The sequence below is a fragment of the Octodon degus genome, unplaced genomic scaffold (assembly GCF_000260255.1).
Source record: "Octodon degus isolate 3935 unplaced genomic scaffold, OctDeg1.0 scaffold00120, whole genome shotgun sequence".
Taxonomy (NCBI): Eukaryota; Metazoa; Chordata; class Mammalia; order Rodentia; family Octodontidae; genus Octodon; species Octodon degus.
Window position 1 is genome coordinate 8793269 of NW_004524696.1, and position 19996 is coordinate 8813264.

General features: G+C 38.5%; 1 protein-coding gene across 3 annotated transcripts in view; it reads left to right on the top strand.

Annotated features, from left to right (window-relative positions):
• The first annotated feature begins 1039 nt into the window (after nucleotides 1–1039).
• The window catches only part of Adnp2 (ADNP homeobox 2), a 35204-nt gene continuing 16247 nt past the window's right edge, over nucleotides 1040–19996 (top strand). For 2 of the 3 annotated variants that reach the window (XM_023700062.1, XM_023700064.1), the window contains exons 1-2: nucleotides 3682–3740; nucleotides 8389–8509. In XM_023700062.1, coding sequence (XP_023555830.1) covers nucleotides 3733–3740; nucleotides 8389–8509 — 129 coding nt within the window. In that variant the 5' untranslated portion in view covers nucleotides 3682–3732. Of the gene's footprint in view, nucleotides 1079–3681; nucleotides 3741–8388; nucleotides 8510–19996 lie in introns of those variants that run through there. The other variant, XM_023700063.1, reaches the window with a different exon arrangement.

Below are 19996 nucleotides of genomic sequence, written 5' to 3' on the forward strand. Positions count from 1 at the left end.
GTCCAAGCATTGGTTTGGATAGTCTTTTGAGCCAACATGAGGCTGACTGCTGGTGTAGACAGATGTACATGGAATAGCTATTAAGGGGGTCAGGATAGGACAGGGGCCTGATAAAAGGGACCAGAGAGCAATTCAAATGTTGGTGTTTCAATTTGCCCTCTCATCAAATCTCAGGTTTACTGAGGTCCATTTCTCATCTACATCACTCTCAAGCCTCATCCACATGGGAGGGGCAGTCCATGAGTGTGGCATGATGATCCAATGAGTTGGGCTCCAATCACTTTGAAAGCTACTACTACACAACTTTTAAAAAATTTGGCAAAAGCAAACTTCTAGGTCATTTAAGAGTATATGCAAATACATTCACCAACTGCCGTGGTATATAATGTGTGTAATAGGTGTTACTTAAAAAATCAGAAATCTCTAGAAGAGGTATGACATTAATTTTCTTATTGAAAAGATGAACCACCATTGGTTCATTAAGGTGTGTTAATCAGGCACACGCTAGTCTGAATTCTGAGAGCCTAAATCCTGTTCTCCAATAGGAAAGCCATATTCTCTGAGTTGGCTTTCTATTGGTTCTGAAGTGTGGGCGGAGCCACATACTAGAGGAACTGCCACTAGCTCCACCCCATTCTATGCAAATGAAGTAGGTTGGTGAACACATGTGATTAGGCACGTGATGGATGACGCATTATCCCCACCCCTTTAATGACGTCATCAGCCTACCCCCCCCCCAGGTAACAGGTTAAACAGGCAGGAGGGGAGGGGGGCTCCAGTAGGCTCCACCCCCTATAAAGGCCTCGAGCCTGGGGGGCGTGGCCTATGGCCCCAGAGGGGCCGTGGGAAGCGCCTGGGGGCCCCTAAGCACACACTTCGCTCATTGGCTGGCTGTGTCGGCATGTAAATGAGGGGACGTCACTTCCTGAGCTAGCTGAGCGCCATCTTCCCTTTCAGGCGCGCGGGAGGAGGGACGGGGACGGGGCGCGGGGTGCGGGGCGGGGGTCCCGCCTCGCAGAGCGGACGACGCGGCGGCGCTGCGAGCGGCGGCGGGACGCGGCGCTCCTCGCGCCCAGCGGTACGTATGGCTTGGCCTGGCTCTTGCAGCGACACCTCCCTATAGTCCTGTGGTCCGCGCCGCGGCCAGCCCCGCCTGGATGTTCACTCTGCAGTGCGCCCCGCCTTCTCTACCTCTGCCCGCTCCGCGCCCACCCCGCCGTCCTTCCCGCCGGCCGCCCTGGGGTGGCGACTCCGGAATCCGGGATGTTCCTAGAGCTCTGCTTGAGGCCCTTGCCCGCCTGCCCCGCCCGGCGGTCACGTGGGAGTGGGGCCGTCCCGGGGGGAGGGGGAGGGGCGGGGTCAGGAGAGTGTGTGAAAAGGGGACTGGGCTGAGGGGCCCTGGAGAACAGAGGAACGAGGCCAGAGAAGGAGATGGGATGGTTGGGAGAGGACGCGCTTGAGAGATCTCGAGCGGGAGGGCGAGGGAAGGGGAGACCGGCACAGCGGGCGGTACCCTCGCGGGATCCGGGCGGTCCTGAAGCAAATGCTTCCTCGGCGGGGGGCGGGGTTCTCTGGTCCCCGGGGTAAGGGCCTGCGGGGGTATTGAGGGGGATGCAGGTAGAATTGAAGGAAAGATCCGTTTGAAGAACAACTGAGGGCAAATCTCTGTCCTTTAATCCTGGATATTGAAATGAGTGTCGAAGGTTGATGATCAACACAGCCTGTCTTTGAAATTTAAGTTTGCATCCGCCATAGCTGACTACAATGTATGCCACTTAGGAAATTTCTACACACATTTGGCCTAGGGACAGCAAATATTGAAACTGAATATTCGATGGCTTCAGAGCAATACGTAATTATTTTAAGCATTATTTTAAATATCTTCTTTGAATAACAGTGGAAGATTTACAGAGTGCTATTAAGACTCGTTATATGTAAATAGAATAGGCGGTTGCTGCCTGTGTAGTTGGTGAGGAAACAGCTGTTTGTGGGAGCCTGGGAAGCGTGCACTATGAGCACAGCATAGGTTGGCAGTGATGCGAGAGCTGTTGAGTGACAGTGGTTCATCCACGGTGGCTTCAAGTCTAGTAAGAAAGGGTAACGTATAAAAAATAGTTGTGAAGAGGATGTACTCAGCTTGACTTGGAGGTTAGGTTAAGTATGAGATACTAGTAGAGAGCTGGCAACATTACTAGGTTTTTATTACTATTTGGGTAGAGATGGTATCTCTGAATATAGCAGTGAGCCAGTGGTCCTTATGTAGACTCAGTAGATCTTTGTTTAGAAAGAATGAGCAGGAAGGGTTAAGGAGGACAGAAGGTCCTTCTGGTTGAGAGATGGGAGGAAGGTGAGGACTGGATGAAGACATTTTGGTAATCTTTGTTTATGGTGGATGATGGCAGAGTTATGGAAAGAATTGTAGCTGAAGAGATCGTGAAAATTTTGGTATACCTTTTAAATTTAAGTAAAATTTGAAGTATGATTGTTAAACACTTTGAGGAGGTAAATCTCTAGCATTTGGACTTTACACTACACACAGTGTGGTGCATAGGAAAATGCAGGTAGCTGAAGGTGACATGACTAGGAAGAGATCTGGTGATTTGAACCTAGACCTTCTGAAATTTGCTTCCCTATATGGCTCGGATATTCTGTGTTAAAAATTGCTTTAAAAGGAATCCCAATATTCTAATAATTAGGATACTACGTTTAGTTTTTTTGGTATTAGTTTTTTGGTATAACACTTTGAAGTGCTATGAAGTGCTAACTTGTGTTAACTCTTTAATTCTCACAGCTAGCCATGAAGTAGCTTACACTCTTGATTTTACAGATGAGAAAATTGAAATTCAGATGAAACAGTTATTTGCCTAAGATTACAGAGCTAAGAAGTTATGGACCGATTTTGCTAAGGTAGTTCCAGAACCTGTGCTGGGACTGTTGTGCTGTTGTATCTCAGAATTGTTTTAAAACTTAAAATTGTGTCTTAGAAAGTTATATTCTGAATGACTTATATTTTTAGAGTATTTTGCATAATGAAGTATCCTTACATTATTGGGATACCAAAACAACAACAACAACAAGAAACTCTTTGAATACCTTTTCGGAGTTTTTTGTATACATTATTGGAATTTTGTGGTAGTTCAGTTGCTACCATGAGCTGAAGCAGGGAGCTGCAGCTAGCTGCATTTGCAGTTATTTCATAGTGGTGAAATACAGGTCTTACTGAGCACATATGCAGTGAAAACAGCGCACCATTTCTTTTCTAGTCAGTCCAGTGGGCATTTTGTAAGGAATCTTGTATTTTAGGAGTGGCTCAAAACAAAGCGATTAGCAAGAATAAGGGTGCATGTGTGCGTCGTCATGAAAGTATTCTTGGAGATTGTGAATCTTGTGTCACAGTGTTTTCCCAAAGCAGATACTGAACTGCTAAAAAAGAGATACACCCCTTTTTAACGAAAAGGGATATCCGTGCTTATTTTTGGTGTAATAACAATGATAAGGAAATGGGGGATATTACATTTGGGAATCAAAGTTGAAGAAAGATGGAAGATGAGTAAAGATGGACAGTTAGTTCCTTAGCCCGAGTTCCAAGCTGTGAACTAGTTAATTATAGAATCTGTTTGAAACTTGCTGGATTTTTGATACATCATTTCTGTTAACTCCTGTGTGCGAGAATCACTGTGAGAGTCACACTCTTATTTCTCAGAGTGCACCCAGGAGGAAGTAGAAGCAAGAATGGTAGAGTGAGTAGACATCTTACCAAACTTTTTTATACCTTGTTTTGGCCAGAGCAGCCAGTTTGAGTTCTAAAGTGACCTTTTGCAAGCTTTTTTGAAACAGATTGTGTGAGAGTCATGATCATGAGGCTCTTCTTTTAGAGTGTTAACTTTGGGAAGGCTGGAACCCAGATTAGTGCATATTATTTTTAAATTTATTGGGTTTTACTTCATTTCTTTTGACTTTTGTATCCTGACTTTTGTAATGTTAATGATCCTCCTCAGAGTTCTGTGATACACTTTCCACCTAGGTTTACTTGTCTGAAAAGAAAATCTACTCTAGACCGACTCAGAACTGTTCTCATTCAAAAATACATCTCTCCTATGTTAATCTTCTCTGCTTCCCCTCTTATTTAATTCCAGTCTACCTCTTTGATTTTTACTTAAGGTTTGCTAAATAATATATTCAGATATTCCCTCCTTCACCTCTTTTGCATGGAATGTGTTGGGCCCCAACTTTAAATACAGCCTTTCCCTCTTTTGAATCTCCATTGTATATTTTACACATCTGTAGTTCTGACCCTATTTTATTTTGTATCTCATTCATTTAGTGAACATTTGCTTTGTACATAGTATGATTCTTAGCTTAAGGAGTGTAGTCCAGTAGGGGAAGGGAAGCACAAGGTCCTGAGTTGGAACCCTGGTATGCAAAACAAAAACAGTGAAGAGGGTGTATTGGTGCTGGTGGTGGTGGTAGTGGGGACAATAACATATGGCCACAGTCTTTTCTTGCGTAGGAGCTTCAAGTAGTAGGGAGGTAATTTATGACTTCCTATTTTCTAAAGTTTGGGAGATTCTGCCAGATTGTCTTTTTAAATGTTCAGAAGTTGTGAATTTTTTATTTATTCCTGTTTATCAATCAAGAAAATAATTTTGAAAATTATTTGTAAAAATTTGACACTTAACTGTTTTATATTATTGTTTTCTTTCTTTTTCTTTCTTTTTTTTTTTTTTTTTCCGGAATCGAGAATTGAACTCAGGCCCTCACACTTGCCAGGCAAGCACTTATTCTACTGAGCCATCTCCCCGGCCCCTATTGTTTTAATTATTAAGGAAATTAAAAATGTTTATCACTAGAGTTTGACTAGTGGATTTTCTTTTTAGTTTTTATTTTAAAATTTATTTACTTTTTTTGTGACAAGGTCTTTCATGTAGTTCAGGCTGGTCTTGAGCACACTGTGTAGCCCAGGCTGGCCTCAGACTTGCAGTTATCATTTCCCCTCAGCCTCCCAAGTGCTGGGATAGAGGCATGTGCCACAACACCCATTGAGGCAGACTTTTTTTGTTTTTATAATTTATACAAGGTAAGAAATTTTTTTGAGATAGTTGCAGTTTTTTGGATGATTTGGTACAAAGAACTTTTTATCCCTGAATCATTGGAGAATAAGTTGCCAAACAAGGTTCACATTATTCAAAATGTTACTTTTTTATAGACAAAAACATTCTCCTATATATCTGAAACAAAGCCATCAGAATCAGAAGATCAGTATGCCAATTTATTGTATTTAATATTAGTCTTTTTGAGACAGGATCTCACTGTGCAGTTCAGACTGGTCTTGAGCTCATTTTGTAGCTCAGGCTGGTCTCCCTAACAATGATCCTCCTGCCTCTGCCTCCTGAGTGCTGGGATTACAGGCTTGAGCCACCACACCCACTTGTCACCAATTAATTTTAGACCCTTTTGAAATTTTGTCTATTCTTTCTCTCACTTTATTTCCTTCTTTTTCTTTCTCCCTTCCTTTTTTATCCTATCTCTTCTTTTCTCTGTCTGCCTTCTTCCTGTATTGAGGATTGAACCCAGGGCCTTTGTACTGAGTTTCATCCCCAGCTCTTTTTTATTTTGAGACAGTTAATTGCTAAATTGCCAAGGCTGGGCTTATACTTGCAATAGGCATTTATCACCCACCTGGCTGTGAGTCTTTCTAAAGTGTCATTTGTAGGAAAATGATTTAGTTTAGAATTGCATGCTGGCCTGAAAGATAGCTCAGTGGAATAAGTGCTTGCCTGGCAAGCGCGAGGTCCTGAGTTCAATCCCTGGTACCGCCAAAACAAAACAACACACAACAAAAAAATTTGCTCTTTCCCATCTTCCAAGATGGCCGGTGAAAAAACTGAGAAGCCAGACACTAAAGAGAAGAAACCCGAAGCCCAGAAGGCTTCTGCTAGTGGTACTGGTGAAAAGGGTAAGGTGAAGAAGGCAAAAAATTCCAACAAGGGACAGCCCCACTGCAGCCGAAATCCTGTCCTGATTAGAGGAATTGGTAAATACTCCCGATCTGCCATGTATTCCAGAAAGGCTTTCTACAAGCGAAAGTACACAGCTGCTAAATCAAAGGTTGAGAAGAAAAAGGAGAAAGTTTTTGCTGTGGTCACAAAACTGGTCAGTGGGAACACGAATGGAGGTAGCAGGATGGTTAAGCTTCGAAAAATGCCTAGGTACTACCCTGCTGAAGATGTACCCTGAAAACTCTTGAGCCATGGCAAGAAACCCTTCAGTCAGCATGTGAGGAAACTTTGAGCTAGCATCACTCCTGGCACCATCTTGATCATCCGCACCGGGTGTCACAGAGGCAAGAGAGTGGTCTTCCTGAAACAGTTGGACAGTGGCTTGCTTCTTGTGACTGGGCCTCTTAGTCTTAATTGTGTTCCTCTACGAAGAACACACCAGAAATTTGTCATTGCCACCTCTACAAAAATTGGTATCAGCAAAGTGAAAATCCCCAAACACCTCACTGATGCTTACTTCAAGAAGAAGAAGCTGCAGAAGCCCAGACACCAGGAGGGCGAGATCTTTGACACCAAGAAAGAGAGTTACCAGATTTCAGAGCAGCACAAGGTGGATCAGAAAGCGGTGGACTCACAGATTTTAGCAAAAATCAAAGGTGTTCCTCAGCTCTGGGGCTACCTGTGATCCGTTTTTGCTCTGACAAATGGAATTTATCCTCATAAATTAATGTTCTAATTTTTTTTTACTAAGAACCTAATTAAATAACTGATACATTTTTTAAAAATTGCATGCTGTGTTATTGTTGTTATACTATATTGTTTAAAAATCTTTAATTTTACTGTTCAGTTATTTTTATTTTCCTCCAATCTGTACAGCTCCTTAGTTCTTCCTCTAAAAGGTATATTTTTTTTTTGTTTGTGTTTGGTGATGCTGTGGCTTGAACTTAGGAGCTCAAGCATAAGAGGCAAGCATTCCACCACTTGAGCTACATCCTCAGGCCCATGATGTATTTTTATTTTTATTTTATTTTATTTTTTTGCGAAACCAGGGATTGAACTCAGGCCCTTGTGTTTACAGGCAAGTGCTTATTCCATTGAGCCATCTCCCTGGCCCCCCATGATGTATTTTTAGAAGTGTGAAATTTACTGATTTTTTTAAAAGTAAATTTACAGAGTTGTGCAACACTCCCCATGTTCTAATGTAAGAATATCTTCATTCCCCCTAAAAAAGTGTATTTATTTGTTACTTTCCAACAAGTACCAAGCCTATAGAACTTGTTATGATCCTCCTGCCTCAGCTTCCCAAATGCTAGGGTGACGCCACCACACCTTGCTTACACATACTTCTTAATGTTACTTTTTTTTTGGTGATGGTGGTGGTGGTACTAGGAATTGAACCCAAGACCTCATACTGAGCTACACACATCTTCATTTGCCTATCCCTTTTAAAAGTTTATTTTGGAACAGGATCTTCTAAGCCTCTTAAATCCTTAAGTTGCCCAGGCTGGGATCTAATTTGCTGTCTTCCTGCCTTAGCCTTCCAGAATGCTGATATTACGATCATGTATCACCACCTCTGGTGATTTTTATATTCTGTATTTTTGTGTTCCATCATGTCAGTGTCTTCTAATCTGGCCAAGTACCATATAATTTGCTTAATTCCTTTTTAGATATATTAAAAATAGCTTTCTTGAGATATAATTTATATAATGTGAAATTTATCCATTCCTCAGAGTAATTAGTGATGATGAACATCTTTAATGTGCTTCATGGCCATCTGTTTCTACTTGGAAAAAGTTTCTAGATTCTTTATCTTGAAGTTGGGTTATTTAAAAAATGTCTTAAGATTTTCTTATATATTCCAGATATAAGTTTATCAGGAATATAATTTGAAAATACTTTTCCCCATTTTGTGGAAGTTTTGCTCTTGTAATAGCGACCTTAGAAGATTAATGTTCTTAATTTTGTTTTTAATATTCTTAATTTTGATAAAAGTCTAATAACGTATTGTTTTTCTTTACTGATTCTTCTTGATGTCATATCTAAGAATCTGTTGCTGAATCTAAATCCATTAATATTTATGCCTAAATTTTCTTGTTACATTAGTATGTTTCTGTGAATTCTTGAAAATTCTTGAATTTTCTGATTTTTCATTTACCACTATGTTCCCCAATATACCTAGCTCAAAAAAATAAGTTTTGTAGTTTTACTCTTCCATGTAGTTGTATGATCCACTTTGGGCATATGGTGTAAGGAAGGATCCTGTGTAGCCTCATTCTTTTGCACGTGACTATTTTTTTCCTAGAAGTGTGTTAAACTGTCCTAATGTTTAAAAAAATTATTTTCATGTATGTATTATTTATGTTAAAGTTTTTCCTTTCTTGTTAAGGAAAATTTCAAAAATGTTTCAAATGCCTGTGGAAAATCTTGACAACATCAGAAAGGTGCGGAAAAGGGTGAAAAGCATTCTTGTGAATATTGGACTTGACAGCTGCCAGGAGTTAATAAAGGTAAGAGGATATAGATAGGAAATTAAGGAAATGATGGTAGAAATGCTAATTTGGACCTTTGGAATGAGATTTGAAGAGTTTTTAAAGAATGGTTAAGATTTCTCAAAGTGGGAGTTGCTAATACCTAATATGTGAAAATATCTTTAGCACTTATGCCTTTGTGAGAATGAGATATTTAGGCTGTTCAAATTTTTAAAACCACACTTAGGAGACTTTTATGGTCATTAGTGATAAAAATACTGTATTTGTTTTTGATGTTTGAGGGCAGTGTTTTGAATTTATTGAGATAGCAAAAGAAATCTGTAACTTAATGTCCTAGTATAATTTGATAGTAAATGGTCATGCATTTGTGATATGATAGATTTTCTTTTTTCTATTGATTTATAAACTTATGTAGTACAGATGTTTGAAAATGAAGGTCATATTCAAACACTTGATTTTTTTTTTTTTTATAATTCTATCCATATAACATTGATAATATATGATTGGCAAATCGTTTAAAAATGTTAAATAAGGGGCCTGGGAGATGGCTCCATAGAATAAGCACTTCCCTGGCACACGTGAGGGTCTGAGTTCAATCCCCAGTTACACACACACACTCACACACACACACACAAAATGTTAAATAAGCATTGCTATCTGTCTCTGTAGTCATTGGTAATTCTGTGCATGTTTCATTTGTACTGTAGAAATAAGGGCAGTATTTGCTTTGAATTTTTAAAATTTGCAAAAAATTTGGTTCAGAATATTTAGGAAGAGCTGAATTTCTTCCTTTCTCTCTCTCTCTTTTTTTTTTGGTGGCCAGCTCAGCCCACCCTGGGGGTGGGGCTGGCGTGGCATATTGTGCGAGGGATTGAATCATGGTCTCTGCACTTGCTTAGGCAGACACTTTAGACCCCTGAGCTATCTCACTGGCCCCAAGAGCTCAATTTCTTAATCTGCAGATTTTAGACGTTCAACCAGAGTTTTACTTAGAAAAAGACAGATATTGAAAGATTGATAGTTACTAGGATTCTCTTCAATGGCCAGAGTTAATCTTTGCTCTCAGGTAGATAAATACTGTTAATTTCAGAAGAGAGTCCATTATAGGTCTCTGTATAGATATGCTCCTGTGGGATTTGTTCTTTGTAACATGCTGCCTTTTCCCTTGTACTCTTTGCTCTCATACTTTCTTTGGTTTTTCTAGAGCATTTATATTTATACTACCTGATATTATTTGTTGATTGTCTCTCTCCATTTGAATGTGGTGGGGACCAAAATCTCAGTGTCTTGCACTCTCCACTGTTCTACTTGTAGTCAGGGAAGAGTCTGACACCTGAATGCTTCACAGATAGTTTTGCTGTGTATGAGTAAAAGTGAAATTCAAGTAGGGAAACATTTGAAATAACAAAACATGATCAAAACTTCACTTGGGAAGTGTAAGGACAGGAGAGATCCTGAAAGTAGAAGTGTTTGGTTAGAGTCAGTTGTTAAAGAACAGTCTAAAATAAGACAACTTTTGGAAGTAATGCATGTGGAAAGAAAGCAGGATACTTATTTGAAGCCAAGATTGAAAATGGAATATTTTGCTGAGTGGGTTGAAGGTAGATACAAGTTCATCTGGAATAGTGTGATTAAGTGATATTTGTAGATAATGTAGACTTGAACATCTGAGAGAACACAGATGTGTATTAGTCCCCTGCTATTGAAGCAGAATATAGAACAAAATTTGCTACTTGTAACCCCAGCTAACCAACCTCCTGCCTCCCTTTCTTTGCTCTCTCTCTGTCTCTGTCTTTTGAGGTAAGCTCTTGCTGTGTTGACCAGGCTAGCTTCCTAGGCTTAAATGTTCTTCCATCTGCCTCAGCCTCCTAAATATCTGGGACTATAGATATACATCTCTGTACCTGGCTTATTTTCTTTCTTTCTGTTTTTTTAAAGTACATATCTTTATTCTTTTTTTCCCCCTTCATTTATGTATTTGGTACAGGGTCTCACTATATTTGGAACATATTTTACATATTTCTCTAAATGAGGTTTTTATGCCATTTGTGCTGTCTTCTTTTCACTAATTCTAGTTATTCTTAAGTTAGTCTTTTCTACATTATTTAGTAGTCATTGAATCCATTTTTCATGTTCTCTTGCCTTTTGTAAGGTATCTCTGAATGACTAGTTTGAGAACCATCTTTTTTTTTTTTTTTAATGTATTTGGTTTTTATAGGGTCTCATTACACAGCTTGGACTTGTGGCGATCTTCCTGCTTTCTGCCTCCCCAGATCTGGGATTATAGGCATGTGCCACTATGCCTGGGTTCTGGTTGGCTTATCTCGCCCTGGGGGAGGGGTTGGTATGGCATTGGTGCTGGGGATTAAACCATGGTCTCTACAGTTGCCTAAGCTTGCCTAAGCAGGCCCTTTAGTACACTGAGCTGTCTTGCTGGCCCCTCTGAGAGCAATCTTGTCTTCCAGTTCTGATACTGTTCTCACATTTGTTGCTTCTGTAGCCCATACTTTCAATAAAATTCTTAATCTGGGTTTCTTCTTGGAAGTGTTTCATGTTTTGCATTGTTTTGTTTAGCTCAATTGTCTTCTGTAAATTCACTTATTTTTTATTATAGAACTTCACAGACACTTTTTGCTTTTTTTTTGAGGCAAGGTTTCTCTATATAGTTGGGGCTGGTCTTGAACTCACTATTTCTTCTGTCTCAGTCTCCTGAGTGCTGGGATCACAGGCTTGTACTATCACACATGGATTTTCATCTGTTTCTTAATCTCCTCTGTTGCCCTTTTGAATACAGTGGTACCTCAGTTCATGAACTTAATTCTGTTCCATAATTCTGGTCACAGAATTTGCTCCATGATTGTGCAACTGTAAGTAGAATCAGGGAATGAATTCTGTGACCAGGATTGTCATAGGTTAGAATGAGTTACTTAAGGTATCTAGATACTAGATACTAGCTTGCTTGGGAAGCTTTTAAAAATTGTGTATCAGCTGAGTATGCTTCTGTCTCCTCTTGAGAGACTGTATGTATGTGTGGTATAGTTTCTTTGTGATTTCTTCTGTGACCCACAGGTTATTCACAAGTGTATTGTTTATAGAACTTCAGTGGGTTTCCAGATACTGTAGTACAGATTATTAATTTTTCTTTGGTTAGAGACCATTTGTGGTAGTCATTTTAGTCTACTTAAATTTATTGAGACTAGCTTCTGACTCAGCATAAAATCTGGTTTGGTAAGTGTTTCATAAGTATTTTAAAAGTATGTATTTCCTTTGGTGAGGTATTTATAAATGTCATTTGGGTCAGGTTGGTTGATGGTGTTCAAGTCTGTTCCATCCTTTCTGACTTTTGTGCACTTATTCTATGAATTGTTGAGAGAGACCAACACTGAGGTGTTTGGCTATAATTTTCTGTTAGATTCTCTTTTCAAGTTTATCAGTTTTTGCTTGGTGAACTTGAGAAATTTTCAAAGTGCATACAAATCTAGAATTCTTGTTTGTAAGGAAGTTGACCTCATTTTCATTATGAAGTGACTTTCTGTACTTAATATTTAAGTGAGTTTTTTGTATATAACATGTAATTGGATCTTGCTTTTTAAATTTTTGAATATTTAGACTAAAGGTGGGCCAAATCTGACTTGATGTATATTTTCATCTTAAAATCTGCCTGCAGAACTTTTTTTCATGTATTTTTAATGGTCTCTTTCAATAATTCTTTTTCTATGCTTTCTCTCTGAAAAAGCTTCTGTTTAGGCAATTAATTTTGTGGGGTATAAAATTCTGTTATATATTTTTTTCCCCTTTATTGTTTTAAAGATTTTCTCTTTCCTGGCATCTTCTCCAATGGTATGTTTTTCATCATTTTTAGGGTTATGTTTCCAGCATTGTAATTATGGTGTGTCTTGCTTTGTGTTTCTTTTGCTGGTTCTGCCAAGTTTGAATTTGAGGGTTTGTAATTTTCATTGGATTGGAAAGTTTTGTGGGATTGTTTTGCTTTACCACTTCCCCACTGCCCCTGAGACTGGTTCCATACTTCTCCCATTGCAATTTCTACCATTCTCCCTTTCTTGTTGTGCCAAGGTTCCCAGGCTTCTCTTCTGCTGTGTCTAGCTTGCTCTTAATCCTGTGCAGTATTGTTCCATTATGAACAATGCCTTTTTCATTAATAGAGCTACAATTTGGGTCATTTGTTAGCATCTTATTGTTTCTCTCACTGCATTCATGTGTGTGTTTGTAGTTCTCTGGTCATATTTTCCTGCTGTTTTGTGTGAATTTGGACATGGAGTTTTACGACAGCTAGGTTTGGTGTTTTCCTCTAGATATTTTTATTTTTATTGAAAAAATTTTTTTAAATGTATTTAGTACAGGGTCTCACTACACAGATCCAACTTGTAGTGATCCTCCTGTTTTTAGCCTCCCAAATGCTGGGATTATAAGCACGCGCCACAATGCCCAGTCTCAATCACTGTCTCATGGTACCTGTGGGTGGGGCCTGCACAGCATGTGGTGCTGGGGATAGAACCCTGGCCCCTGCGCTGTGCCTTGGCAGGTGCTTTAGTCTACCAAGCTATCTGGCTTGCTCTCCTTTAGATATTTTTGAGCTTCGTGCTGGGATATATTTAAAGGACTTGGGGTCTGTGTGAGACTTTTGAAGCTTGTTCTTGGATGTGTTGCTGTTAGGATGGGACCAGAGCAAGCAGCGGCTCTCTGCCCACTATTTAGGGAGTGTTGCAGTGCCTGGTAGATTGTGATGTCTGGCTTTTCCTACAAGTTTCCTTATACCCTACATGAGGACATCCATATTTGGGTCTCTGGGAGATCCTATGCAAGTTTACCACATAGAAAATATTGCTAAATGTCTTTTTAAATTTAAAAAATTTTTCTTTTGTTTTTTGAGATAAATCTCATGCAGTTCAGGCTAACTTGAACTCATTGCATAGGCCCGGTGAGCCTTGAACTAATGGCGAGTCTCTTGCTTTAGTCTCCAAAGTCCTAGGATTACAGTTGTATGCTATCATGCCTGGCCAGGATGTCCTTTTTTAATAGTAGTTGATTTCTGTAGTCTTTTTTGTAATAGTGAATTTCTGTAAGGAGGTGGTAATCTCACAATTTGTGTAAGGCTCTTTTTTTTTTTTTTTTGGCGGTACCAGGGATTGAACTCAGGGGTGTAAGGCTCTTTTTTTATTTTTTGTTTTCTTTTAAATTTTTAAAATTCATTGTAATAAAAAGATAATATGAAACAATTTCAAAACAGGTTAGAACAATTACAATAATTAATACATTGCATATTGACTTCGTAGTAGTTGTTCAGAGGACGAGATGCAGACATGATATCTTGTCTAAACATTAGTACAAACCTTTCTTCTCAATGAACAAAGAGAAAGTAGCTGTATATCTATCCTATCTTGTGTATACATATATATATATAATATATAATTTTTTTTTTCCATAACAAAACTCCTTTATACTTTTGCAAAGTTAGTTGATACAAGGTTGCCTACCGACTAATAGCTGACCTTAATGAGACAGGATGTTTATCTCAGGACTGAGGTTGCTTGTTTGTTTTGGGCACTGATGCCTAATCCCACCTACACACAGTTGATCAATTTACTACCTTCCGTGGCTCCCAGCATATTCCCCCCCTTTTTTTTTTGTTTTGTTGGAGATGGGTGTTCCATTGCAGTTAGAGAAGCTGTACTTGGAGAAGTCTCTAAAGAACCTTTTCATACTTGATGCCAGGCCAAAGATTGTAGGTACTTGAATTCAGCAAACTAGCCCAGTATAGTCTAATAGTCCATAATAGGAATGAGTTATCAGCACAACTGGTAATTGTCAGAAGTTGTTGACTTGAGCCTTTTACAGCTATGGTATTACTTTTTATACCTCATGGTTACACTTTTTCTGCTGGATGGTTAAGACCAAGTTAAAGCAAGACCTGTATAACTAAAAATGTAACTTTTGCTATCTGACAAAGTCAGTCAAATTCCCTCAGGATTTACCCTGCAACCATGTACACCACCATGTAGATCTTTTGTCAGTCTCAGCCATCTGGGTGAGTCATGGCCCTTGCTTGACCAATTTGTTCTCTGTGAAAGCCTGAGAGAATTTTTTCTCTCTAGGTGACTCTCCTTAGGCATACTATGTACATTGTCGATCACTTTCCTCTGTGGTCCCATAATCTCTTTGATCAGGAAATTTGGAACACCACTGAGTTATAGAATGTCACAGCAGATGTTCTCTTATGCCCTGAGTCCTCACTGACCTTGAGGGGCTAGGGCCACAATATTGGCTATCCTTTTAACCCATCTGTCTCTCTAATTTTTGATCTGCAAACTTTAGTTGTTAAACATGCAGAGGAGAAGCTTAATGATATTATTACCCTTTAACAATATCATTAAGGCAGTTAAGCTTAACATCACTGTTGAATATCAAACACCTTAGACATAAAATGGAACTGCTATTTTCCAACAACCATGGATATTCTAAAACTTAAATCCCTATGGAATGTGAAAGAATAATTACACATTTTTACACAGAAATTTAGAAATCAAACCACATACAACATTGTAGCAGGACAATCCTGTGACAATTTTCTTTTTCTTGTCTCCTTGTTTTCTTTTATTACTTTTTAAAAAATAAACATTTACTTTAAGGAGAGTATAGCAATAATTGTTATGACATTAGAAGCAGTAAGCATTTAAAAGACCAAAATGACAGGTATTTCAAACATGGTTTCAGTATTACATATTGCTGTCCTCAATGTAGTTGCTTAGTTCACAGATAGCAGCATATAGAATTAGAGTGAGAATTATTCATTAACTGCTGTTTTCAACAACTTGATGGAAATTCTTAGGACCATTGCCTTAATTGTCTTACTTATATTAATGTATGGTTTTGCCCCAACCGTATTTTCTGACTTTTCTCTTAGTTGGTTAATCCTTAAATTATCTCTATTTAATGTAAGACTGTTCTTAATTCCTGCCTTCTGTATTCATTTCTGTTGCTATAGCAGTATCTTTTTTTTTTTTACATTTATTTATTTATTTGCTACAGGGTCTCGCTCATACAGCTCAGGCTCGTAGTGAGCCACCTGTCTCAGCCTCCCTGGAGCTGGGATTATAGGCAGGTGCCGCCACATCTGGTTCAGTGGCTGGCATGTCAAAGGGCTGGCACAGGCCAACATGTGCTGGCATGATATGCAGTACTGGGGAAAAGACTTGGGTCCTTGTATTTGCTGGGCAGATGTTTTACACTGCTGAGATATCTCCGTGGCCCAGTATTTTTTTTTTAAACTTGCAACTTTAGGGGCCGGGGAGATCGCTCAGTGGAAGAAGTGCTTCCCTGGCAAGTGCAACGGTCTGAGTTCAATCCCCAGTTCCTCAAAAAAAAAATTTGCAACTTTAAAAATTTGTTACTTATGAAACTGGGTATGGTGGCACATGCCTGTAATCCCAGCACTTGGAGGCTGTAAGGAGGAGAATCACGGTCTGATCTAGTATGAGACCCTGAACACACTATAGACCCTTCCTTAAAATACAGAAAAAAAAATTGTTACTTATGCATGAAGATAATAATTGAAAAGCACAAAAGTCATTGCCTCAGCAATTAATATGCATTGAATTTTGCTTATACTTTAAGATTTATTTAACATTCCTTTATGTGTGGTTTCTATTATTTGTGTTTACTTTTCCTTGTTTAACATGCTTTTGCTATTAGAATCGGAACAAAGGACAAATATGCTTTATGCCTCGTTTTTCCAGATAACTCTATGTATGTCTTTTGCTTTCCTATTTAAGTTCTCCTAAGATTTTTATTTTGACTTCTTTAAGAAAGAGGATGTTCCTAGTCCAGTGAGCTATCTCCCTGGCCCTCAATATATATATATTGCCCCCTACCACTCATCCCATACCTCTTTTCCGTTCCCTATTCTTCCCTTCACAAGGGAAGTTCTTAATTGATTATGAAGGCAGTGTGTTAGGCTTGGCATACTTGAAGGCATTTGTTGTACTAGTCTCTGACTCAACTGATTCATTCTTCTATTCTTTCCTTTTCTCTCTCCCACTCTGTCCTCCCTTTCCATATTGGGGATCTTTTAGAGCTTTGCACATTCTGGGAAAAAGCACTCTACTGTTGAGCTACATGTTTCTTAAATTTTGAGACAAGGTGTAGTTACATTGCCCAGGCTGACCTTGAACTTAGAATCATTTTGTCTGAAGCTTCCTAAATAAGTGGGATATATACATGCATACCATTCGTGTCTAGCTTTTTAAAAAAATAACATTGAAAGTATTCTTTAATTACAAAAGGGGCACTGAAACTGTAATGTTATAAAATACGGGTGATTGTTTTCTTGGAAAGTAGAATTTAAAATGCTGCATTGCAAATTTAGAGATTTTGGCAGTCAGCACCCTGTTGATTAGCCTCGTGTGTGTGTGTGTGTGTGTGTGTGTGTGTGTGTGTGTGTTGTGTGTATCCAAGGAACTTCTTTCTTCAAGAGCATATTGATTGTGCCTTATTTTGGTTACCTGTGTAGCGTAACTGAGCATTCACCTAATATCTATTACATCAGCTGAGTTCTGCAGTTTCCCCCAAATCTTTTTTGTAATTTCAGGGAGAAAAAACAAAAAGAGTAAAAATAATGATACAAAACTTCAGAACAAGACAGAGTAAAATACATTCATTGTGTATTGTTATCTTATTGCTCATATTATGATATATAGGTATAAAAATTGATCAAATAAGCACAGACTCTTCAATGAACTAATAGAAATTAGTAGTATAACTATCATACATATATATATTTTTTTAACTTATCCCTTCTTCCCCCATCCTAGTTTCTCTTTTGTCTTGAACAGTTTTTTCCCATTTCCCTATATTTATTGTACAAGTTAGATCTGATTTATTCCTTCAACTTTTTTTAATATTAAAGGTTTAGAGGGGCCAGGGAGATGGCTCAGTGGAATAAAGTGCTTCTCTGGCAAGCGCGAAGTCCTGAGTTCAGTCCCTGGTTCCGCAAAAACAAACAAACAAACAAAAAAACCTTCCTTTCAATACGCTTGTCTTCTGGATGGTTAACAACCTAAGTTTGCAGACCAAAATTAGAGAAAAAGGAGGGCTACAAGGAAAGCCAACATTTTGGCCCTAACCTTCTAAGGTCAATTAAGACTCAGGACATATGAGAACTTGTACCGTAATGTCACGTACCTTGGTAGTGTCCCAAATTTTCTGATCAAGAAGATTATGGGGCCAAAGAGGAAAGTGATCGATGACGTAGAGTGTGCCTAAGGAGAGTCACATGGAGAGAAAACACTCTCTCAGGCTTTCACAGAGAGCACATTGGCCAAGCATTGGCCATGACTCATCCACATGGCTGCACTGACAAAGGTTCTCCAATCTGAGGTACAGGATCTCGGGATAAATCCTGAGGGCATTTCAGTGACCTTCTCAGACCAAGAAGCTACAACTCTTGTTGCACAGGTCCTGCTTTACCTTGGTCTTAACCATCTAGTAGAAAAGAATGAAGACGAAATATAGGAAGTAAAGCCATGTTGTTATGTTGAGCTGTGGGGGACTCAGGTCAATAATTTCTGACATTGCCAGTTAAACAGAAGACCCAATGCTATTATGGGCTACTGGACTCTTTTAGAATATTTTGTGAGTTTACACACCTATAATATTCAATAACAGAACTTAGAAAAAATGGGGTATACCGATGAATGTCCATTTTGTATCTGTGTATTCAAAGTGGTTAGGATAGATATATAGTTGCATTCTCTTAATGAATAGAATGATTTGTTCTAATGGTGTTTGTAAATAGGATCTCAAGTCTGCATCTTGTACAGCAATTAACCACTAAGAAGAATATATGCAGTGTATTATTTGTTGAAACTGTACTTTCGATTTGATTTGAAGCTGTCTCATTGCTATCTGTTTATTAATAAAATTTTGAAAAAAAATATTAAAGGTTTAGTATGTAATGTGTGCAGAATAAATGTCAACATTTTCAACATCATTTATCTTTCTGTAAGATGTGAAAAGTAACAGCAGAAATAAATTTCTATTTATTTCTATTCATTGTATGTAAACTACAATGAAAATATAAACAAAACTTATAGAAATAATTTTTGCTTCATTTATCACACCTAAATCAGTTGTCACAGTGACACATCATGTTCCATATACAAGTCTTACACTGATAGCACATGTGCTTAGCTTTCCTTTCCTGCTGGCAAGCCATACTTGTCATCGCTTGCCTTCCTCTTTTGTAAGGAGCTTTCTATTATATAATGTCTACTTCGCAGGAAGAATATCAAAATATCAAATATATGCTGTTTTAAATAAACATCAACATTTTCTACATCAGTTGTTTAGCTTACACAGTCTAAAAAATAACAGCAGAAATAAATTCCTGTGTGAACTACAATGAGAATACAAATAACACTAGCACAAAAATAATCTTTGGTTCAAATATCACATCTTTGGCAGTTTTCACACATAAGAACAGCAGGTTCCATACACAAGTGTCGCTCACATTGGTAGTACATCCTGTCTTCTTTGGTGGGACATAATTGACATCTTGCTGGTTGTCCTGTTTTCTTAGAAGGTTCTGTGATGTTTCACTTGTTCACAGTTCTGTACCTGAGTTCTTTTGTGCAGTTCTTTGGGAAGGAATGTATTTTTCTTCCTCTATTATAACTTAACCACTTATCAATTCCAGTCCCAAAGCTCTAAGAAAATTTCTCCATTATATTTTGTACTTGTTATTTTCTTTGTAAACTACGAAACCATTTATGACTAGCAATTTTAGGATTAAGACAGCTAGTGGGCAATGCTTTGTGTTTTGAGTGACATCATAGTTGCTGCACAACTTATCAACATTATTTCACCTTTTATTTTGTTGTAAAATGTGACCATTTCTGGCTTCATTTTTGTTAAAGATTCAGTATTAATCTTTTTGTTAATTTTTGTTTTTTGAGACAGGGTCTCCCTATGTACTCCAGACTAGTGTGGAACTATATAGTACAGGCAGATCTTGAACTCACAGGCTCCTCCTGCCTCAGTCTCTTGAGTGCTAGGATTATAGGCACCACCACACCCAGCTTTAGTGTCAGTCTTATGGTCATGATATAATGGCAGTATCAATATGATTTTGTTTCTCTTCACCATTTGTGAGGCCAATGTCATGTCTTTCCTAAGTTCAAAAATTCTGCTATACTTTTGCCTATTGTGAATGTACAACATTTTTTGAGGGAAGTGAAGACTTTGTTCTTGAGAATAGTTCATATGCTGGTTGACTGGTAGTTTTTTGGCAAATGTAACATCAATAGGTAACTTGTGAACCAGTTGTGGAATGTGACGTTTGGGTTACTTTTTAAAATAGGTGCATCAAGTCTATTCATATTATAGCTTACTACTGCATGAAGAAAGACCCGGTGGCTGACTTCCAGGATGAATTTGTAAATTCTAGGGATAATATGTCTTTGCATCTACCAGGGTGTCTTTGCATCTACC